The sequence below is a fragment of the Beta vulgaris genome, chromosome 1 (assembly GCF_026745355.1).
Source record: "Beta vulgaris subsp. vulgaris cultivar EL10 chromosome 1, EL10.2, whole genome shotgun sequence".
Taxonomy (NCBI): Eukaryota; Viridiplantae; Streptophyta; class Magnoliopsida; order Caryophyllales; family Amaranthaceae; genus Beta; species Beta vulgaris.
Window position 1 is genome coordinate 60,524,176 of NC_079202.1, and position 24,838 is coordinate 60,549,013.

General features: G+C 33.5%; 2 protein-coding genes across 2 annotated transcripts; both read left to right on the forward strand.

Annotated features, from left to right (window-relative positions):
• Positions 1-1,565: 1,565 nt before the first annotated feature.
• Positions 1,566-7,307, forward strand: LOC104886558 (hypothetical protein). The gene is made up of 5 exons (XM_010671015.4): positions 1,566-2,163; positions 2,364-4,509; positions 5,603-5,663; positions 5,763-5,986; positions 6,760-7,307. The coding sequence occupies exons 1-5, from the start codon at positions 2,046-2,048 to the stop codon at positions 6,812-6,814; spliced, it is 2,604 nt and encodes an 867-aa protein (XP_010669317.2). The 5' UTR covers positions 1,566-2,045; the 3' UTR covers positions 6,815-7,307.
• A 3,944-nt stretch (positions 7,308-11,251) lies between these two features.
• Positions 11,252-14,254, forward strand: LOC104886550 (protein trichome birefringence-like 25). The gene is made up of 3 exons (XM_010671004.4): positions 11,252-11,638; positions 12,251-12,576; positions 13,300-14,254. Exons 1-3 carry the CDS (start codon positions 11,428-11,430, stop codon positions 14,071-14,073), a joined length of 1,311 nt encoding a protein of 436 aa, XP_010669306.2. The 5' UTR covers positions 11,252-11,427; the 3' UTR covers positions 14,074-14,254.
• The last annotated feature ends 10,584 nt before the right edge of the window (positions 14,255-24,838 follow it).

The following is a 24,838-nucleotide window of genomic DNA, read 5'->3' on the forward strand; positions in this document are numbered from 1 at the left end:
TGCCTTTTTTCCTGTTTGGTTGGGAGAAGAGGAAGAGAAGAACAAGTAAACAACCACAGATGTTGCACACAGGCACAGCCCACAGAGAGATATAGAAGTATGCAATGCTAATGACCTGCAAAAATACAGTGTTAATGTAGCCCTCATAAATATAGACAAGAAGTTACATAAATGATGATATTGCTGCTTCTAGTCTCCTATATTTTCCTCCATACGTAATCACTCCATTTTTTTATAAAAAAAATGAAATCAAATGGACCCGATGCATACTAATTTAGTGTGTATCGGGTTGGTAAGATATTAACTTCATATAGATAGAGATGGCTAGTGCGGGGTGGTTTGTGGGTCCTAGTGGGTCGGGCTGAGATTTCACGGTCCAGGACCGGACCGTGAAATTCACGGTTTTGGTGGGCTGGTCCACGGGCTGAAAAGTCTTAGCTTACATCAGTTTGTTACCGATTTTCATGGTTCGGGAAGCGGATTTGGCGGTTTGTGAGCCTAGCGGGCTGGCATGAGATTTTTTTTTCAAAGTTATATAATCATTTATTATTGTTATATAAAACCTTTAATATTAATTAAATAATATACAATTATTAATATTAATGAATAATTTCATTATTTTTGAATTTGATTGAATTATAATATATGCAATTTGATTAAAATATATACAATTTGATTAAAATATACACAGTTTGGTTGAATAATTACTTGGGCTGGTCCAGTTCATGGGTTGGGCTGGACCGCTTTTGTGGATATGGCTAGGCGATTTTAGTAGCGGACTTTATCGTGGACTGGGTTCAGAAAATCTGTCTCACGATCCATCCACCAATTTCATGGTTAGAGCTAGGATGAACCGGACTTTATGCGGGCTCAGCCCACACGACCCAAGAGGCAGGATGGGCTGGATTGACCCGCACTGTTGGCCATCTCTAATTTTATATAATGAGTTCTACAAAGATATACAATATAATATGTTTTATTAATGGAAAACACAATGTGAAATATATGCAATAGTATAATCTAAGAATTAATTAAAAAAATTTAACATATATAAAGATCTAACATAATGAAGATGTATATTATCAACATAGCTTTACCATTTTCCGTATATATATGAAGTAAAGTCATGTATAATATCAACAATCAGCATCATGTTTTAGATGTGTGAACTTAAAAAGAGTAATTGCTACTCCATTATACAAAAAAACAGTCATAATTTCAAACAACTTAAGAAGAGAATCTCCATCTAAAATCAAAGTCATCAACTACAAAAGACTTGTGATTTACTCCATTAGACAATAACTCTTCAAAAAATTTCCACAACGGCCAAAACCCTTCTTTTACTTTCTCTCACTAGTCCACATTAAGCATTAAAAAACGAGAAGAAATTCGAACAAAATAAAACAAAGCAAATTAAAGCTGTCTAATAAAAATTAAAGCAAATTAAAGCTGTAGAAAAAGCATACTCTAGCATCAATTTTTACCTTTAAACAACTAAAACGATGTCGTTTATTCACCCTTTTTAATCCTTTTGTTACTTTTAGTCTCAAAAATTGCAAAAAAAAATTATTCTCAGTGAAAACTTTATCTGTTGATGTGAAAGACCGCAAGAATGGCAAAAAGAATCCCAACCCACAATATTTCCTCAATTGCAACACCCACAAAAAAGCAAAGGGTCCCTCAATTTTTTTTATTTTTTTTATTTTGTTTTTCCCTCTTTTTTCCACTTAATTTTTGCTTCTTTGAATTCCCCAAAATTTGACAATAGTACAAAACAGAACAACAATTTCATGTAACTTTCACTTCTGGGTTTCTGTATTTTCCTCTCCTTTAATTTGGTGCCTCTTTAATGTATGTTGGGTCAATTTCTTGTTACCAAGTTTTCACATTTCTCCCAAAAATATTAAGATAAAATTGGAAATCTAGAAATTTGTCCTTTTTTTCTTGTCAAAAAGAGGTTATTTGGTTTAGTTTTTGTTTGTTCTTTTAGATCAATGATGTTACATTAGTTTTTGTAATTTTTTGGGTTGAAAAGATCCCAGAAAATGGCTGTTGAATCCTCCAAACTAAGGTTAGTTCGTTGTCCCAAGTGTGAAAATTTACTTCCTGAGCTCCCTGATTACTCTGTCTATCAGTGTGGTGGCTGTGGTGCAGTTTTAAGAGGTAATTTTAACAGTTTTTTGTATTATTTTTTGGTTAAAGATTTGATCTTTTTATTAAAATGAAATTATTTATATGTTAATGTTGCTTATTTTGTTTGTGGGTTTGCTTGATATTGCTCTTTTTTGCAAGATTTGGGTTGTGATTTTGAGTTGATTTTTTTTTGGTTCTTTCTTCCATTTTTGTTGGTTTTTAATTTGCAGCAAAGAAAGTTAATTCAGAAGCTGGTAATGAGGCACATAAGTCCACTGAGGAGATAGTTGGGGTGGTTTCTGACAAATCTGAGAATTTTTTGGGGAAATCAGATAAAATATTGGGGAAAGGGACTGTTTCTGGGGTTGAGAATGGTGAGAGTAGGGTGAGTAATGGTGAAGGGAGTAATGGAGTTGTTGAAAATTCTGGGAATGATTCTAAGAGAGAAATTGGTGCTTGGGATGTTGAGAATGGAAATTCTAGTAAAAGTGAAATGGGTAATGGCAATTTGGAAGCTAAAGTAGATAAGTTAGAGACTGCAGGTGGTAATGTAGATGGTTTGAGGAGATCGAGTCGAGTGTTTGAGCGTAAATCAAGTGATATAGGGGCGGGGGAGCGATTTGGGAGGATTAGACGAGATTATTTTGAAGGGGTGAGGTCTTCAAGTTCAAATCATTTGGGTGACTCTTCCAAGTATAACTTGGATTCTGTCTATCGAGATGAAGCAAGTCGAGTTACAAGAGCGGAGCTTATTGAACATGACCGAGAGGAGCTTTTGAGAAAGTTGGATGAATTGAAGGATCAACTTAGTAGGGTTAACAATGTGAATGACAAGTTCCATGAGAAACCTCCACTGGAGCACAGGATGGCTTCTGTGGAGCCTTGTGTTGAACCCGTGGATTGTTTTCGTGATCATCCCTCTAGCTTCCACCAAGGTTCAAGACAATATTCTTCTCCTAATAAACATGTTGCTGGACCACCCTACTTTGAGCATTATCATGAGCGTTTTCCAGCTACCCATAATTACCACAGCTCATTAAGCAGCTCAAATCATGTCCCTAGGTATGAAGATGCATTTGAAGCTCAAATACTCCGGAGACCTCCTCCACAACGAATCCCAAGTCACCATCAATATATGGGTCCTGAGCTAGACTCCTTTGAGTCTCATCCATATGGTATGGCTTCCAATCATCATCCGTGTTCTTGCTATAGATGTTATGAACGACAACTGCAAGCTCCTATGCAAATCCCACCACCACCCTTTGCAAATAGAAGGTTTCCTCATGTTGCGAACAAGTCCATGTCATGCCATCGTGAACTTCAAGGGGCTTTCGGTTCACATGGGTATAATTCTAGGATAGTTGATCCACAACCTCACACAAGGTGGCCAAGTGAGCTTAGTGTTGAAACAGGGAGCTTATCTCGTGGTCGTCCTCAAAGGGTGGTTCTACCTAGTGGACATCGTTACCGTCCTGTAGCAGGTGGTGCTCCATTTGTAACATGTCACAATTGCTTTGAGGTACTAAAGTTGCCTAAAAAGGTGTTTTGCAAGAAGGATGAGTGGCAAATATCTTGTGGAGCATGCTCTACTATAATCTCTTTCACAGTTACAGATGAAAAACTTGTACCTGTTGACACATCGGTGAAGCAAACAACCTCTGAAGCTTTTGACAAATCCAATGGGGTGGGTCATGGAAATAATGCAAGCTTTTGCTCCGAGGATTATGCTAACTCGGTTTATGATTTTCAAGCAATGGATAGAGAACCTGTTTCCTCATCAACTTGCCGGGGTGTAAGCTCCAGCAAGTCTGATGAAATGCACAACCTTCACTCAGTTTCTGTTACTACTTCCGAGGATGAACATTTTTCAGATGATTTGGTTGTTAAGAAAGGAGTTACCTCCACAAACATCCCACCCGAAAAAGTTGCATCTTCGCCTTCTCCCCCGGGTTCACCTCTTAAAGATCCTTTTGATTACACATCCAAATATCGTGGAATAAACCGTTACGGAAATGGAAATCTGAGTAGTCGCTCAGACCAAGAGAGGATTATTACAAACAAGAGTGCTGTTCGGCAGAATTCCTTGAAGGAGTCACTGGCAACTGAGATGGAGATATCACCTAATGCTTACAGAAGCGATGTAGGGCCACAAGACTCTGCAGATAAAACCAGAGAAGACAATAACCCAAAAATTAAGAGAGGGGTAGATTCATTTTTATCAGGAATTATTAAGAAAAGCTTCCGAGATTTTTCTAAATCCAATCAAACTATGGAAAGTGGAAAACGAAATGTTACAGTTAATGGGCATCTAATACCAGATAAATTGGTCAAGAAGGCAGAAAAGATGGCAGGTCCAATATACCCTGGACAATACTGGTATGTTCTTGCAGTACATCATATACCATTTCTTATACTATCTTTGAATGGTAGCGTAGATTTTCGTTGTGCTGTGATGGACATTATAGATTTAATTATTATTTGCTTTTCTGAGAGGCCTTCTTTGGTTTGATTACTATAAGAGTTAAAAGTTTCCCAGCAGTAAAATAACTACTGTAGTAAATTTCTGGAACTTTTACCAAGTTCATCTCTGACTGATCATATGCTAGAGTGTCAATAATCTTGAAGTATTCAATCTGGCGTAAATCTAAATCTCGAACTGCAGCTCATATCCCGAGTTTTATTTCTTGCTACAGATCGTAACTCCTTAATTCCTTGGATGAGGCATGATATCGTGCCTCAGCTGAGCAAGGCCCATGTCAGAGTTCACGAATTCAAGCCCCACATTTTCTCCATTAAACCTGTGCCCATCTTTGTTTTGAAAGATAACGGTGCTGATGGCTGAAGGAAATTGATCACAAGTGACTTTTTTTAGAAAATGCTTGATTGACCTTTAGGGTTGGCAACCTTCACCAGAGACAGAGAGGGAACTACTTCCTCCGTTTCTTTTTACTCGCTACACTTTCCATTATTGGAAGTTTCACATTACTTGCTACACTTTTTTTTTTGGGCAATAAACTCTCTCTATCTCTCTCCTCCCACATGAGTCCCTTTTCTTTTTACTCTCTACCTCTCTCTTCTCCAAAAATTGCCTAGGAGTCCGTGAAATGAGAAGTGTAGCGAGTAAAAAGAAACGGAGGAAGTATCATAAATTGCAATAGTCTTTAGAGAGAATGACGTATTACGCTAGTGCCATTTTCTTTCTATATTTCTCATGAGGGTTGCTAACAGTGAGGTTAACTAACTATTCTCCAAAATTTGATGTTGTGTACAGTTTCTTTTTTGTTGATATTATGTCCGTGAATTAGTTTTGTTTTTGACTCGTGGAATTGGCTTTTCTAGTTGTAGTTTAGAATGCAATGGAACTTGGAAGTCGTCTTAACAGTACCTAGTCAGCTAATTATATTACATTTTCTGCTTGAACATTATTGTTGAGGTGCTTATATATAATTGTTTCTTATCACTCTATCAGGTACGACTACCGAGCTGGTTTTTGGGGTGTGATGGGTGGGCCTTGTCTTGGCATTATACCTGTAAGTTCTGCAGTTTCTGTTTTGTATTTTCGAAGTTCAATGACCTTCTAAATATTAGTTTTATTGATGAAGACTCTTCAATTTTCTTAAATTCTGCAGCCATTTATTGAAGAGTTCAATCATCGGATCCCAGAGAATTGTGCTGGGGGGAACACTGGTGTGTTTGTTAATGGTAGAGAGCTTCATCAAAAAGATTTGGATTTGCTTACTATCAGAGGACTTCCAGATGCTAGAGATAGATCGTACATTGTTGAGATCTCTGGCCGAGTTGTGGATGAAGACTCTGGTCAAGAGCTTGACAGCCTTGGTAAACTTGCCCCAACGTAAGTCTTATTTCTTACTAGTAAATGTCCTTGACCTCAGTTTCCTCCAATGCTGCTGCCTCTCCCCCCCCCCCCCCCCCCCTAATGATAGTAGTAAAGTTATCTAGGTGAACACTTTGGCTTTGACCAATAACCCAAAAACAGTGAAAATTCATAAAAGAAAGCAGCAATGACTAAATGCACTTGACTGTTCTGCAACAAACCCTTCCGCAAATCAAAATAGAAATAAACACTCCTAGAGAGCTGTTTTACTTGGATGTCGGATCCTTCATTTCAGCTCAAGTACTTGAATTTAACCCTCCACATTCTGACATGGGTATAGACACTCAACACTTATTTTGGATCAAACATGAATTATCTAAATACAATAGCCGAGTCAACACTTCGACATGTACTCATTTCCAACACTAGTAGTCAAGTCCGAGTAACATAGTTTTTGTCTTAGAGAAAGCACACCAAGCTGATCAACCTTGTGAGCTTATGTGGCCATATGTATTTGGTTGTTGGGAAGCAATTTGAACAGCTTTCTAGCGTTTTTTTTTTCTGCATAACAAAGGTCTCATTCTGGTGAAATGAGGACCTTTTTTGCGTGAGCATTATAGGGATTCCCGAATTGCTGATCCTCTTTACAGGGTTGGTGCTTTAGTTATAGTTTGAGATCTGAATATGTTATCTTGGATCTTTTATCTGATGAGTATGTATATAATGCAGCTAAGTTATTCTTCACATAATATAGTTCATGTAATCTGATAAAATCTTCTCTTTTTGGTCAGGATTGAAAAGGTGAAGCATGGTTTTGGAATGAGAGTCCCAAAAACTGTGTCCTAGCCTCCTAAGGTTCTAACCTTGCATGCATAAAAACACAAGCTCACCCAAACGCTCCCGTTTGCTAGAGTTTGAGCTCGCAATCGCCTTCGTGTTTATCATTGGTTTGTCCGTCATATGCAAAGATTTTTCATCGGTGGCTTTGCTTTGTTTGGAGAGGTTTAGTTGCCTCGAAAGGGTTGTATACAGGGATTGTTGTGTCTTTCGGTATTATCTATGTAATATCAATTAGTGGAGGTAATTTGTATCGTTGTATATCTTTTAGATGTGCTGTTAGAGTGTCGGCCTTAATCCAGTTAGTATATTTCTTGCCATGAAATGATGAAAAAGTTGAGAATGTTGTATCATGTTAGATATAAAGGGCGTTGGTGGATAAATGTCACAAATTGCTATATCTCTTGTAACTTTCTTTCCTCGTATATGCTTCTTTGTAATGTCTTCAAGAAATTGTGATGAATTTAGAGGCAACGATTGCAAATTCTTTAACAAGTATCAACATCAGTGTCAAACGTTTCAGATAATTTTTTTTTTGCTAGAAAACTATTTGTTCTCCCTAGTCCCTACAATATTTGATGAAAACATGTTTATCATTTATAGTAATATACGTATTCCATTTTTTTCACTTGTAACATTGAAGTATGATACGGAATTTAAGAGTAGAGAGAGAGAAAGAGATAAAAAAATGTTTCCCATGTGCGATAGAAATAGATAGTATATCTATATTGTCAAAAGTGTCAATGTTTCATGTATGTGCAACTTACTAAAATGAAAAACGTTGCAAGGAAAAATAATGGAAGAATTCCTTACTCGTTAGTGTTTATTGTTGTATATTGTTAATGATTTTTGCTAGCTAAAGCCAAATTTTTATTGGAAATGATCTTTACTCGTGAAAGTGTTTAATCAAATGTTATAAGTTGAAGAGAACATTCAACATTGACCTCAAAGCTGTTGCATTTCAAAAAAGTTTGTATAAACTTCTATAGAAGAAGCTCTTATACTTAAACATTCTATGAGGTGATATTCTTAAATCTTTACTAGATTAGCATCTCTCGCAAGTCAATCTGATTCGACTTATTGAAATAGACGATTTGGGATTGAGGGAGGAGAATAGGAGGGTAAGGGGATCTCTTCTCTCAAAGTGTTCATATGGAAATTGAACCTCCAATTTTAAAAGTATTTTTTTTTTCATTAGGTCAAACTTAGCTTATATACTAGCATATAAGTGCATACATAACCTACATGGAACTCAAGTATTGCCATAATATACTAGATTGCGCTATTGTCGTGTAACATAAACAAAATCCCACTGAAGAAATTAACAGAAAGTGTAGGCAACATACTATGGAAATATTGACATGGACCAACATTTTTTTCACAAATGAAGTACCAGGTTTCCAACACTCAAATTGAGAGACAACCCTAATAATCATGATATATAGGACTTACACCATAAAAACCAAAACATTAAAGAGATTTTGCATATCACCTAGCAAAAATGTAGTTAGTGCCTATCTTACTTAGACACGGAATGAGTGTCTACTCGGATACGGATGTCCAAGTGTCCGACTAAGCTATTTTGTAGAAAAAAGTCAAGTTTTTAGTTTAAAATGAAGTATCCAAATAAAGTGTCATGTCGGACCGGACACTGACACGACACCCTATTTTGAGGTAAATGAAGGTGTCGGAGTAACACTGATTAATGCTAAATTTATTGATTTGATATGTCTAGAAATCGGGCAAAGTGATAATTAGGCTCCTTAGATTTGCTCAAAAGTGAGATTAGTCCCCTTAAGTTTCACTTGTGGTGATTAACCCCCACAACTTTACCCAAATGTGAGATTACACACTTATTAGTATATATAACCATTTTTTTCTTTACAAATGGTTTTTTTAAGGAAAAATACATGGGAAAAGATTCAAAAATCATTTATGATGATATGAAATATCTTAGCTTACATACATAAATTATACATATTAAGTACAAACATACATAAATAAAAAAAAACTTCTTCACTAGACGTGCATCTCTCTTTCCTCATAACCTTGTCAGATTAGGCCCTATCACTATGCAATCATTCTCATCTTCTTCATAGCCTTGCCAGGAAGAATAAGTTGTATAAAAATACCTATAATCTAATATCTTAGTATTAAAAAAAATATTTACTAAAGAGAAAATGGCTGAATATTATAATAAGTGTGTAATCTCACATTTGGGTAAAGTTGTGGGAGTTAATCACCACAAGTGAAACTTGAGGGGCCTAATCTCACTTTTGACCACTTTAGGGGAAAATGGCTGAATATTATAATAATTTAGGGGACTTAATTACCACTTTCGCGTCTAAAAATCTATACTACACTCTGTTTTTTTTGTTTTTTCTAGTTCGACTTTTTTATCTCTTAAAAAGCTTCTAAATAAGAAGGAAAATGGACATAGAGAGTTATTTATAAGTTATTGTGTTTCGGAAAAAAAATAATCATGCTATGATAATGTCATAGAATTATCATATTCTCAAATTTGGGATTTTTGGTAAAGCAAATCCGAGATTCAATTGATTACCACTTGCGGGCCATTTGATAAAGCAATTTAGTACCACTAATCAAACATATCACATGAAGTTTTTTGAGCATCACCATAAGTTTTGTTCATCTACAATTCTACACTCTACATAATACGGACTACAAATCACAATCAGATATTGCAGAATTAACTGTTAAGTAGGCAAAGCTAAGCAAGAAGTCATCATTTATGACCAATAAATAAAACAGATAAAAGACTTCCACCATCTACAATTGCTATAAAGCCATGACGTGGTGGGGTCCTAGATATGTGAACTCTAGCTGTTCTGAAAGCTTTCTCCTCTTGAGTTGTTGTTACAGTCAGTGATACAGTAGCCAGTAGGTTGGCTGTTCTTCATTTATACTTCTATATCCATAAATGTCCAGTATGGATCAAAAGTGTAATTTAAATATATAGCACTACCTTAGATAACTTTTTTTATTGTTTCTTTTTTCTTTTTTTTTTCCTGATAGAAGCTAACTTCTTGCTTAAATTACACTTATTAATGCATACTACTATACGTGTTGAGATCCTCTGGAGTTTCAAAATAACTCTACACAGTAGAGTTCGTTAAATATCAGTCGTTGATTAAGAAATCAAAGGCTTGCATTTTCTTTCCCAAAAATTCCCCCTATTTTCCCCTCAAAAATCCTGCCATATCTTTTCCTTTCCCACTAATCATGAGCCCTTAATTTTATAATATATGGTCAGGATTCAACTCTATTTGGTAGAGTTTTCATAAAACTCTAGAGGATCTGGACCCACTACTATACTAGTGTGTTTTTGGGAGTGTTGTTAAACGCCATCCTACTTGGGCTATTTTCTTCACCTTAATTTTTCTTTATTTAGAAAAAGTTTAGAAGCATTGAGAAAAAAGGAAAAGTTAGAGAAAAAAATAAGGTGGAGTGAAAAAAACCTTTTACCTAGTGTCGATTTTAAGAGCAACTACAATCGTAAATTACAACTACTTGTAGCTTTGTGTGCCACATCAGATTTCCAAGCTATAACCTCTTCCAGTAGAAAGGTACAACCACTTGTAGTTTTTGTAGGTCCCAAGGGAAAGCTACAACCAATGAAAAGTGGAAAATAGGGCCTATAAAAAGTAGAACAACACAACTAGGCTTTTGAGCTACTTGACTTCCCCAAATAACAACATGCTTTTCACTCCAGCAAGTAAGCAACTAGCTCCAACTTTCTCATATTAGCAAGTTGGGATCTCAAATGGTCCGTTGAAATTGCTCTAACTTTCACATTTTTTTCTAAGCACACCCTCACCTTCTTTCCTTTTCTCTTGTTCACACTTCCCATTGATCTCATCATCCTCCACCACACCTCCACCTCTAACACACACCTCTAGGCTCTATCACCAACACCACATCCACCAACCTAGCTCCACCTACAACCATCCATTGTCGCTGATCACCATTGTCGGGGAAAGAACCTACCATAACAATATTTTATTGTCCCAAAAGAGAGTCCAGTTTCGTTGTGCCGATGAACTCTTTTTTCGTATATTTTGGAAAACCAATTAGACGTCTAATAGGGTCGTCCTATATAGCCATGGCCAGGGCTAGAAGTAGGACGTCCCAAGCCTTGCCAAGTTGCCGATACTCTATGAAATTTATTAAATTATTACATTGTGCTATTCTGAAAATTCATATTATAATCGAGTCGGATAATATAATAATCTTTTAATTATAAATTAATAATAAATTTTGTTCAAAATTTAACTCTTTAATCAAAACATTCCATTCAAGAAAAGAAAAGGAACAAAGGAGTAGTATTCATCAAGAAAAAAGAAAAGGAACAAAGGAGTATTCATCCACATATGACTAATTATTTTAGGTAAAAACATCCACATCTTTAAACTACTTTTCTTTTGTATTCATTATAATAATGAGGTCCAGATCTCATCTATAATTCATGCATGCCTTAATTCACATTAAAGTTGTTGTAGTAAATACTACATACACATCAATATCACAAAACCAAAAAACTTGATTCTTTAGAATTTCATTTCCCTAGAAAAAACAAACAGGGGAATTAACAGAGGAATGAAATGAGGGGGGATTCAAACCCATTGAAACCCCTCTCTTTTTACAAACAAACTTCTTTTTTTGTTAAACTTCTTCTTCTTTTTCTCTTATTGGGTTTAACAATTCGCTTCTTTCCTTTTCATTCCATTGATTATTCATCAACAATTTTAGAAACTCAGTCTTATCCTCCTGCATTTATTTCCCCAGAAACTGACCTCTTTTCTTCTGATAAAGGTACAATCTTTTTCTTTGTTTCCCAAATTTCTGCAATTTATATACTGTTATTATTTAAGCATGCATGTTCATAATTTTGTTGTATAATTTCATTTCATAATTTTCAATTCTTTCTCTATGTTTTTGAAGATTCTTGTAGTTTGTAGGGTTTTTCTGTTCTTGGGAATAAGGGAATTCATCTTAGATTAAAAATTTCTTTGATATAATCAAACAAAGAATATAGTAGTAATTGAATTAAATTTGGTTAGCATGATTTTTTTTATGAATTATATACAATTTTCAGGTGTATGCAATTCTTTTGCTTCTCTATGATCCACTTTTTTTTTTTTTTTTTTTTTCTCTGGTGGGTGCAAATTATGAAATGATGGGTGTGACATAGATGACTTAGAAAACTACAATTTTTTGTTTGTCTTGATGATTAAGCTTTTTTTTTCCACAAGTAAATAAACTAATGATTGAAGTTATTAGTAGATATTAAGTCAACTGAAGCAACTTGCTAAAGAAGATTTGTTGTAATGGATTTTAAGCTCAAAAATGTGAATGTTTACTTATTGAATGAGTATATTGTATGAGCATTAAGAGAAGCTCACAATGCGTTTTACCTAAATATAGGTTATCTTTTATCCAATTCAACCAAATTGTTTCGAGACGAAGCAAAACCAAAATGTGATTTGTTTAGTGGTGAATGGGTTCCATATCCATCTGGCTCAGTTTACAATAACAATAGCTGCCCTTTCATTGAGCAACCTCAGAATTGTATGAGTAATGGTCGTCCGGATTCCGATTACCTCTATTGGAGGTGGAATCCCTTGGATTGCAAGTTGGCCAAGTTCGATCCGGAGAGGTTTCTTGATTCTATGAGAAACAAGTCGTGGGGATTCATCGGCGATTCGATTTCTCGCAATCATGTGCAATCATTTCTTTGTATCTTATCACAGGTATATGGTTTTGCGTTGTGTGGAAATTTTGTATGTACTTTAATGGTTAAAAACTTAAATTTATGCGATCTGTTGTTTTGATTAGCATATCACTTGTTGTTAATTGGAGCATAGAAATGTGTAAAGCTATAATTACTGTCTTTTTCTTAGTATGCAAGTCAGGGTCCTACATTCCCTTAAACATTCATGAGCACCATAATCTTTTTGGTGGGTCTTGTAGAAAAATATGTAGGATTAGTTGTCGGTGCCAGATGCTGTGTTTGTTGCAAAGTCATGTTTGAGGTTAAACTGTCCTTTAGAAGACCAAATTTCTCGCCTAGGTACCTTGAACAAGGTCTTAAGAAAGAATGATGAGAATAATACGAGTACGATTCCTCTGTCTCTGAAAGAGGAAAATTGATGGTTCACATTCGGTTTGGGGTCATTTTTGAGTTAAATCACGACTACTATCTTTCACTATCTAAAAGTTTGCATCTTCACTGTACCAATATTTCTTTTGATATAGTATTTGTTTAGGGTATATAGGATATATGGGAAAGATTAAACTTTTACTTAATTAATTTAGAAGGTGTTCTATTGTCATAGTACAGTCTTAAATATTGTGGCTTATTTCATAAGGGACAGTGAGTATACTAAGTATAAACTCGAAACAATATGCTTAAAGATTGTGGTCTTCGACTTGAAGCCTTGGGATGGTTGTGGATTGAATTGCTTGTTTTGCAGGTGGAGCAAGCAAAGGAGATTTATCATGATGAGCAATATAAGTCTAGGAAATGGGTTTTTCCCTCGTACAATTTTACAATCGCGGTAATTTGGTCCCCATTTCTCATCAAAGCCGAGATATTTGAAGACAACGATGGATTCTCAACTGCCGAAACCCGACTTCATCTCGACAAGTTGGACGAGAAATGGACGAGCCAATACAATGACTTTGATTATGTGATAATCGCTGGTGGAAAATGGTTTCTTAAAACTGCAATCTACTATGAGAATAACATGGTCCAGGGATGCCATTACTGCCACGGGAAGAACTTGACTGAAATCGGGTTTGATCATGCATATCGCAAGGCACTCGAGTTGGTTTTCGACTTCGTGATGAGTTCGAGTCATAGAGCACAAGTTGTATTTAGAACAATCACCCCAGATCACTTTGAGAATGGCGAATGGCATAATGGGGGAACTTGCAATAGACGAGTGCCTTTTAAAGACGGTCAGGTGAACATAACTGATATAGACAGGGTACTTTATGAGGTAGAATTGCAGGAATTTGATAGGGCAGTTGGAGTTGTGCAGGAGAAAAAGATTTCATTGAAGCTTCTCGACACGACTCGACTCTCACTATTGAGGCCGGATGGACATCCCGGCCCATACAGACAGTCGCATCCTTTTGCAAAGGATAAAAATGCTAAGGTTCAATACGATTGCTTGCATTGGTGTTTGCCCGGGCCAATTGACTCCTGGAATGATTTGGTCATGGAGATTTTGATGAATGGTTAAATGATAGGATTGGAAGAGCAATTAACACCTTGAAGGGTATGCTGCTAATGAGCCTAGTGTTCGAGTTAATCGATTTGGCAGAAAGTTTTTCTTTTGCGCAAAATTTTGAATTATGATTCACTTGTAATGTACCCAAAAAAAAGAGAAATGTTTTAAATGTACAAATTTCTTTGATTGAGAATGCTCAAACTCTAATCCACAAGATCAAGAAAGTCGACGATATTTCTATTCATTTTTTTTAGGAAAAATTGTCAGAAACTACCTATTAAAGACACCTTTTTTAAAAAAACTACCTTATATCATGTTTATTTTATGAAACTACCTTATAAGTGGAAAAACTTTAAAAGCACTACCAAATTCAGAATTTACTAACCATGGTTAACTATTCCCTCCAATTATTCTTCTAATATAAGATTACTAAAATACCCTCTTTAATTACCCTAATCCCTCATAGCCTCACAACAACGTTTAACTTTCTCACTGTAGCAAGTGTCTTCTGATTTTTTTTAAAAACCAAGCTAATATTAGCACTGACGTTATGTAGCCATCTATAATATACTATCTGTTGATGAATTTAAAAGCTACAAAAGCGCCAAAGACAAGTCATACTTGAAGACCACTAAGAGAGAGACTTCAAAAGCATATAAAACTAAACTGCAAATATTTTGAATATGGAGAAACCTCCAATACCGAATATACAAGGCACATAAGTTTATGTGAGGACAGCAAAATATTAGCAATAGTTCCATTTAAGAGGTAGCTATTCCATGCACCCACCTTTACCCTTGGCCCTTGCCAGTATTTGTGTTATTAATAATCACCAAGTAATTCCACCCTGTTAACGTACAGAGAGCTTTGTGCAAGCCCAGGTGATCCACACGCAAATCAACATTATCTAAGTTGTAAGCATGCATAATAAGAGCATGCACATCTGGAAATTCTTTGGATGATATGTAATGTCCTTATGTCCAATACCAAAAGAATCGGAGAAAGCATAACTCAAGTTCTTCTGACAGATTATTAGATCACACACCAACTTACAGAAGGAAAAGGAAAAAAAATTGGTTCACAAAACCCACCCTAAATATCAGCACTATTCGTATTTCAAGCTGGTTGATATGCTAGTCTCACGTAAGTACAAACTGAATTGATAAGAAGTTCCTAAATTTCGTTGTTGTGAGGCTATGAGGGAACTAACAAAGAGGGATTAGGGTAATTAAAGGGGGTATTTTAGTAATCTTATATTAGAATTGGAGGGAGTATTAACCATGGTTAGTAAATTCTGAATTTGGTAGTGCTTTTTAAAGTTTTTCCACTTATAAGGTAGTTTCGTAAAATAAACATGATATAAGGTAGTTTTTTTTTAAAAAGTGTCTTTAATAGGTAGTTTCTGACAATTTTTCCTTTTTTTTATATTTATTTTTGTAGATGTGCCAAATACGAACTGATTCCGACCAAGATAACTCATGATCTAAAGGATCTAACCCGATTGACAGTTCTAGCCATAGTTGGTGATAGTTGATAGATGAGTTAAAGAATCTAACCCGACTGACATTTCTAGCCGTAGTTGGTGATAGTTGATAGATGAGTTAACGGATCTAACCCGACTGACAGTTCTAGGAGGAAGTATTCTCCCATACCTGGTAGGGAACAACTTTTTCCATAACATTTACTTGATATGATTAGATGTAGCCCATATATGATATAGCTAACTGATATGAGAAGATAGTGTTAAGATATGATATAAGATTTCAACTAACAATACCCAAAAATAAAAATATATGAAAAATAATTATATTTTTTTAATATTACTTGTCATGAAAATTACATAAATGCTATGGTATTGGACCATACCAGATATGAAAACATCATTGCTGCAGTTCTAGCCGTAGTTGGTGATAGTCGATACATGATAAGTTGCTAGAAATTGAAAGAACATCTTCATTGAACATCCCAATGATATATATGATGATAGTACAGTACAGTAATCATCCATAAACATCCACAAAAGGACAACACTGGTATTCAAACAACCTATGACTCCAGAAGAGGAAGCAACATTGCAGAGTTTATAAAAGCTTTGCCAATATCAGTTTTTCAATAGCTAGTGGTTGCAATCCCCACACCCCACCCTTACCACACTGAGGTACAACACGTACCAAACTTGTTACAAATTCACTCGCAACAATCATATATAGTATGGCATGTATAACCTTTTACGGCAGATCATAGCCTTTCTTGGGTCATTACTCATTCAAATTATTGAATATTTCAAACAAATCCTGAAACTTAAAATTACCTATTATACAATAAAGACCTAAAATTCCTAATAATAAGCCAAAATCTCCTACACGATTAGTCACAAATGCTTTTTGACAAGCATTTGCAGCAATAGGTCGTGTGAACCAAAAACCTATTAATAGATATGAACACATTCCAACTAATTCCCAAAAAATATAAATTTGTATCAAATTCGAACTAGTAACTAATCCCAACATAGAAGTATTGAAAAAACTCATATATGCGAAAAATCTCAAATATCCTCGATCATGAGACATATAATTATCACTATAAATAAGAACCAGAATTGCAACAGTAGTGATTAACATTGACATAATAGAAGTAAGTGGATCGAGTAAGTAGCCAAATTCTAAAGAATCGTTTCACCACTCCACTGATCCTTGCTATTTCCACACCTGCATGGCTGCATATTTACAACTCTAATTATATACTTCCTCCGCTTAGAAATAGTTGAACCATTTCATATTTTTACGCTTGTTGATACATAATTTCAAACATTAATATCTTTAATTATCAATATGTAAATATTATAGAGTTCATATTAGAGCAATACTCCCTCCGTTTCAAAATATAAGTCGTTTAAGGTTTTTTCACACAAATTAAGAATTTAGTTAATTTTAGTTGGGTTTGCATGGGTAACAAGAATTGACATTAAAAATTGTATTGATAATACAAAATAACCTATAAGCTTATCTTGATAGTATAAAGTTGCATTTAATCTTACATTGGTATTGTAGAATGCCTTATATTTTGAAACAAATTTTTTTAGCTAAAATGCCTTATAATTTGAAACAGAGGGAGTAAACATTAAGAAGAATTTAGCAAGATCCAATAAGATTATGTTTTTCCTAAAATATAAATCACAAAAGATAATCAAAATGTATGAAATATAAATCACTAACAACCTGTTTGTCATGATCACGTAGATTGTTAAAGGAATTAACGCTCTCTTTTACATGTCTCTAAATCTCTTCTTTATATACTTCCTTTGTTTCTAAATAAGTGCAACACTTCTTGTTTTCACGTTTGCCAATGCATTATTTTAACCGTTAATATCTTCAATTATCAATAAGTAAAAATTATAAAAAGTTGATATTAAAAAAATTCACATTCAGACGAATCTAACAAGATCCCACATGACTATGTTATTCCTAAAATGTAAATCACCAAAGCTAATTAAAGTTTAAACTGTGAATAGTAAACACTATGCAAATGCTGCACTTATTTTGAAACGGAGGAAGTATTTGTTTTCAGTATATATTATTCATATGCACATGCATGTTTGTATGATCTAATGTTTTATCACCTCACATATTTATTATTGTTAATCAAAGTCCTAAATAAATGTTTCAATGTTAAAGTTAGATTATTTGGACAATTGGATTAGGTTCCTTGCTTTTTTTTTTTTGGTAAACGGTTCCTTGCAATTTGATTACATAGTAACATGTCATCCAAAATTAGTCTTTTGCATGTTTAATGAACCAACGTAGATTAATTTTTATTGCATTAATATATTGCTTGATTTTTTTAATATCATCCTCACTATAAAATAATATTCCTTTTTTGTACTCGTACAAAATGAATACTATTTTTTATTGGTACAAAATAGCATAGTTATTATTTGTTGGACCTTGGCAACATGGCTTATTCCAACAACTAAATCTTTTCTTTGTAACAGAAGACTCTGTTCTTTTGGATTGATCGAATTAATAAAAATTAAATTCAGTTAAGACAAATTCATTTCAGTTTATATCAGATATCAATTCGTTTCAGTTAAATTCAGTTAGTTTTCTCTCACAATTTTCATTCATTTCAATTCAAATTTATTTCAATTCAAACAATTTTATTTCAGTCCAGACAAATTCATTTTAATTCAGTTTGGTTCACAATGATTTAGTCCAAAATAACACAAGAAAGTTATACAAGTCCGTACAACAATAACAAATTAACAATATAACATATTCGGATATTCCTTGGTAAGTTGGTAACTCAAACTTGTGTCATTTGCAGCAGTCCAAACTCCAAAGGCCCAATCCGCCCGAATAACAAAGGATGACAATTGACAACACGTAGTCACGTACCACCGTAACAAATTAGTCCTTCGCAACACGGGTAGGTATTTTCATTGCTGCTGTAATAACTTTTCATGGGGTTCGGATTCGGTGGAGTTTGATGAAAACTCTACATAGTGGAGTCAGGGGCGTATTTACTATGGGTTCACTGGGTTCAGGTGAACCCAGTGATTTTTGGAAAAAAATTGCCCGGTTTTTTTTTTAAATTAAAAATATTTTAGATATTAGATATATACTGTATGCGTGCAAAATAAAACATGAAAGAAACAAGTGTCTCAGTGGTTTTGTATCCCTACACATGCGTGCGGGCCGCGGGATTTGAACTCAGAAGTCTGAGGTTCGAAACCTCAAAGTCTCATTTTTTTTAAAAAACCTTCTCATTTTTTTTAAACCTTGTCTGCTTCTCATTTCTTTTTGTGTTTCCACTTTCTCCCAAACCAAAAGTAAACCCTAACAAGTAACGAAACCAATGAGACGAGGCTCGAGCCAAAGCCAACGAGCGAGTCGCCTTCAGTAACCTTTCTGGCCGTTTTCCCCACCGCGACGGCGAAGTGCGAACCAGCAGGCAGGCGGCACTGCGGCAGCACCACAGCAAGTTTCTGGCCGTTTGAAAGGTAAAGCCCAAACCCATATCTTCAATTTTAAATATGAATTTACTATTTCAGTTTTAGTCTTTTACACATTAGATGATTAAAATATGTAATTGTAGTTATTTAATTTTGTTAATCATTTAAATGTTGATTGTTGTCTTGTTGAATAATGAATACTTGAATGAATGAATGAATGTGGATTCTGGACTTTGGAGTTTGGATTGTGATTTGTGAATGTTGAATAAATTTTCAATGAATGATTGTGGATTGTGGATTGTGGATTGTGGATGAATGAATGATTAATGTGATTGAACTTTGTAGTGTTTAGACTCATGGAGCTGAAATTTTTTGCTTGTGTTATTGTGTAGATAGCTTAGTCACATTTCTTGAGAGAGATCTTTTTGTTCAAGTTAGTGATGATGATGTATTAAAATGTTTCCAAAGTATGAAAACTCGTAGGATGCTTTTGTAATTTTTTTTATTGATGTAATGTAATGAATTAACATTCTATTTAGTTATTGTAATTTGATATTTGAATTAATGTATTGAACTTTAAATGAAAGTATTTTTTTTTTACCGGCTCCGAACCCATAGGGTCGGAATCCTGGATACGCCACTGAGTGGAGTTGAATCCTAACCTTATATTTTAAAATCAACGACTCAGATTTTATGAAAGAGATAAGGAGGGGGAGGATTTTTGGGGAAAATAAGGAGTTTAGATCCAGTAGAGTTAGTAAATAACTTTTCATGGTGCGTAGTTATAACTTTCTTTTCATTTTATGCCGTTTGACTTTTATTTTTCTCAAACGTAAAATATTGACCATTCATATCTTCATTAACAAACAAGAAAAAATTATAAAGGTAACATTTGAAAAATATATATTAAGATAGATCTAACAAGATCCTATATAAATATATTTATCTTTGTATATAAATCACAAATGAATGTCATAGTAAAATATGTGAATATCAAAATATAAAGTGTGTAGATTAAAAAGAAATGGAAAAAGTATCAGTGAACAACTCAACATTCACACCGTCGGTACATGATTTTTCAATAATTTTTCAATGTAATGAAGAAGTATCCATAAAAATGTATTTATTCCATATACTTTTTCAATTTAATACATATACTAGCTTGGAGATAACTAATCCATCCATTAAAATTGTCATCACACGAATCCGTGACTAAAAAAATTAAAGGTTTAAGTTCATATGAGAACCATCCTTATGGTGAGAAGTGTGAGAACCACTCATTTTTCCTCATTTTACGAAGATTTTGATCATTTCATAATATTTTTGCCCATTTTTTGTTTCATTTATTTTATTGTTTTGCTCATTTAACAATTACAATTTTATGCTCATTTATCAACGTTTTTGCTCATTTTACGCTTTGCTCATTTTACTTTTTTTTCTCATTGAGCTTTTTAATGCTCATTTTACGTTTTTCTTCTTTTACATTTTTGTTCATTTTACGTTTTTGATAATTTAATGGTTTCTACTCATTTGTTACTTTTTTTTCTCATTTTAGGAAGTTTTTGCTCATTTTAAGTGATTCTCACAATTCTCACCATAAGAAGATTCTCATTAGAACTCAACCATATATATATATATATATATATATATATATATATATATATATATATATATATATATATATTGAGTTCAGGTGAGAATGGTGTTTCATATGAAAAGTGAAAACAAATATCAACCTTTAGATCATGGCTCGGATTAAAAGACAAAAGTTACCTGAAAATTCTCAAAATCTTTTTTTTTTTTTTTTTTGGGCAGCAAGAAAAGCCTTTTATGTTTGTTGTGCAATGAACTTTTCTTGAACATTCTCTGTTATCTCGTTTCTCTGTTTTTCAGCACAATTTTGATTCAAGAAGAACAAGAGAAGGAAAAGATGGCATTGAATTATGGAAAATTTGCATTATGAAATTGTGAGTGTAATTTCTAGACGCAAGCCAGACGTGCTAATCCTCATCTAAATCTCATCAACTACTTTAATCTTCACCGATATCCGTACAAATATTAATTGACCCAATATTTTATTTAAGTCTTTCATATAATTTAAACTATTACTCCTGCTATAGAGTAGATCTGTAGTATATATTGGTATATGGAGTTAACTATCTAGTAAGGACCTAAAGTATGAGAGTTTTTTCCAACAAGGACCTCAACAATTGTTTTGATCTACTAAGGACCTCATATCTACTATGGTTACATTTTCCATCCAATATTATTAACTTTGTTTTCTTTTTGTTTTAAAAAATTGAAATGACCCCACCAACTCAATTATTCTTTATCTCTTTCCATATTCCTCTTAATTTGACTTTTTTTCCATAAAACTATGAGTATTTTTATCAGATTGGTACTTTAAGATACATTATTTAATCACATGAACATATTTTAAAAAATTATCACATGTGTGTATTTTCAAAGATTTTCTTTAATCATATGAGTATTTCTTAAAATTTGGACTACTTATAAGTATTTAATAAATCTTCATTGACCATATAAACCCTTTAGCTAATGTTATATATTCACCTCTATTTACATCTTATATATTCTTAGAGTAATTGTCTCAGAATAACTCTAAAGAATCGATAATTATATCTGTCTCAATTCTTTACCCTTTGGTAATTACTGCGAGAAGTTATATTTTAAAATACTCATTTGGTAATTACTAATCAGACCCTACACAACCGTCCAACCCTTTGTCTCTCTCTTAAAATATATCATGTTTGTGTAGGTCGTAGCTCTCATCCACCATCTTTACAAATTCAAAATTTATCCTAAAAGTTAAAATTCTTTTCCTCTTTAGCCTAATTTTTTCCATTGATAGTGCAAATTTTAAAATGTATCCTCTCGCAATGTGGGCATTTTAAAAAAATGGTGATACTGGTATAACAATATTTTTCAAAATTTTATCTTTTTTTTTTTTGAAAAGATACAAGTAAAGTTTAGGGAACTCTTCTTTCAAGAGTATACCCTAAACTATCTAAAGTAACTGAATAATTGAAAAACATATTGGACTGAACATCAACTAATTGAGATGGATTTTGGAGATGGTGCCCAATCTTTGAGAGGTAATCCGCAACCCGGTTGGCTTCCCGATAGACGTGAACAATTGTAACCTTCCGGAATGAAGACAAAAGTTGAATGTATCTTAAAGTACTAATTTGACAAAAATACTCATAGTTTTATGAAAAAGAGTTAACGTCAAATTAGGAGGAAGATGGAGAGCGATAAAGAATAATTGAGTTGGTGGGGTCTTTTTAATTTTTTAAACAAAACATAAACAAAGTTAATAAAATTGGATGGAAAATGTAACCTATTGGATGGAAAATGTAACCATGGTTAATTTGAGGTCCTTAGTAGATCAAAAAAATTGTTGAGGTCCTTGTTAGAAAAAATTCGCATAGTTTAGGTCCTTATTGGGTAGTTAACTCCAATTGGTATATGATTTATGTCTTAAATTTTTTTTTTTTAAAAAAAGGATAACCTTAAGTTAATTAAATTAAGTTTTTTGGCCAAAAAGCCTAGTACAATCCGAATCCAGCAGTGCTTGACAATAATTAGGAGGTAGGGGAAAATGCCTAATTATATTCGAGGGGTTGGACCCATTTCTACTTTCTTTAGCTACTACATCCGCTACTTGGTTGTCGTGTCTTCTAACGAACTCTAGCACCATGTCCATAAAGTAATGCCTCAGCTCACTGCAATCATTGATAATATTACTATATATATCTATACAGCTAGTATTGGAGTTGATAAGGTCGACGACTTTTGCAATCCGAGTGTATAACAATGTACGCAAATTTCTCCTTGCTAGCAATTTGTAAACCTTGCCTTATTAGCAAGGCACTCTGCATGAAAAGGGTTAGTAGCATATGATAGACTTTGAAAACCGCTTAAGTAATCTCCTCAATGATTTCTTATAACACCTGCTATACTTGCTATCGTTTTAATATTCACAAAGGAAGCATCAACATTCACATGAACATAAGGCATAGAATAACTTTTCCATTTTTGAGAAATTTGAGGAGTCTTTAGTAAAGGGATCGTGAATTGATTAGCAATAAATTCTTTTGTGAGATTAAGGGCTTGATTCAACGTGATCTCATGAGGCTATATGCAACCCTTATAATTGTATATAAAACATAAATACACTATCTAAAATGGAAATAATTAAGTTGTAAATTTATGGAAAAATAATGCATCAACTAATGTAATAAATGATTAATTAATGCATATTTTTTTCATTTTTAAGGCTATGGCTGCATATATCTTTTCCCATAACAAAATATTAAACATAAATGAGAAGATAAATGTCAAAGAAAAAAAGGTATTACCAAAAAAGTAATTGTTTAAAAAAATTGAAAAGATCTTTAAAAATTATAAGTATTGGTATACTCCCTCCTTTTCTTCTTAATAGTTCCACTTTCACCTTTTCACGCTTGCGGCTTGTCAATGCAAATGTTTGAACATAAATATTTATAAATTTTCATTTGTAAAAATTATATAAATTGATATTTCAAAAGACTTTATCGAGACGAATCAAATAAGATTACATGACTATATATTTCCTTACCCATTAATCACAAATGATAGTCAAACATGTTTGTGTAAATAGTGTCAAAATTCAAAGTGCAACCATTAAAAAGAAACGGAGATAATAATATGTGATTGGCCTGTCAACATGACCTATTGCACCGATGAATAAATAATAGGTACTTCGGGTTTGTTTTTTTCGGCATAAAACAACTGAATTGAACTGATATGAATAGTGATATGTGAGAGTGAAAGTATTGTCCAAAGTTGAAATAAACCGAATTGAACTGAACTGAAAATAAGCTTGAGAGAACATGCCCTTCCTCTGTTCTATAATTATTGCAATATACCTTATTGACACATGAACTCAAACAAAGGGCAAGAGATGGAAATATATAAAAAGTGGAACTATTTGATTAGAGAGAGATAGAAAAAAGAGTTAACTACCTAGTAAGGACCTAAAGTATTAGAGTTTTTTCCAACAAGGACCTCAACAATTTTTTTGATCTACTAAGGACCTCAACAATTTTTTTGATCTACTAAGGACCTCATATCTACTATGGTTACATTTTCCATCCAATATTATTAACTTTGTTTTCTTTTTGTTTTAAAAAATTGAAATGGCCCCACCAACTCAATTATTCTTTATCTTTTTGACTTTTTCCATATTCCTCTTAATTTGACTTTAACTTTTTTTTTCCCATAAAACTATGAGTTTTTTTTTTATCAAATTGGCACTTTAAGATACATTATTTGATCACATGAACATATTTTAAAAAATTATCACATGTGTGTATTTTCAAAGATTTTCTTTAATCATATGAGTATTTTTAAATATTTGGACTACTTATAAGTATTTAATAAATCTTCATTGACCATATAAGCCCTTTAGCTAATGTTATATATTCACCTATATTTACATCTTATATATTCTTAGAGTAATTGTCTCAAAAGAACTCTAAAGAATCGATAATTATATCTCTCTCAATTCATTACCTTTTTTCTCTTTTCTCTCTCGGACACTAATAAAAAGTCTCGGGTCAGTAGTTAATGAATTCATGCCAGAACTATTCCCAAAAGCAGGATAAAAGGCAAAAACCAGCCGACGTGGAAGAAGAAGTGTTTTATCCATCAAAATTGAGTTTACAACGTCGTTGGAAGGTGGACGCCAACATATGTTAAGAACTTACCATACGAGTATTTAAAGAAATTACTACGGCATATGTGTTTTTAATAAATTTCTAC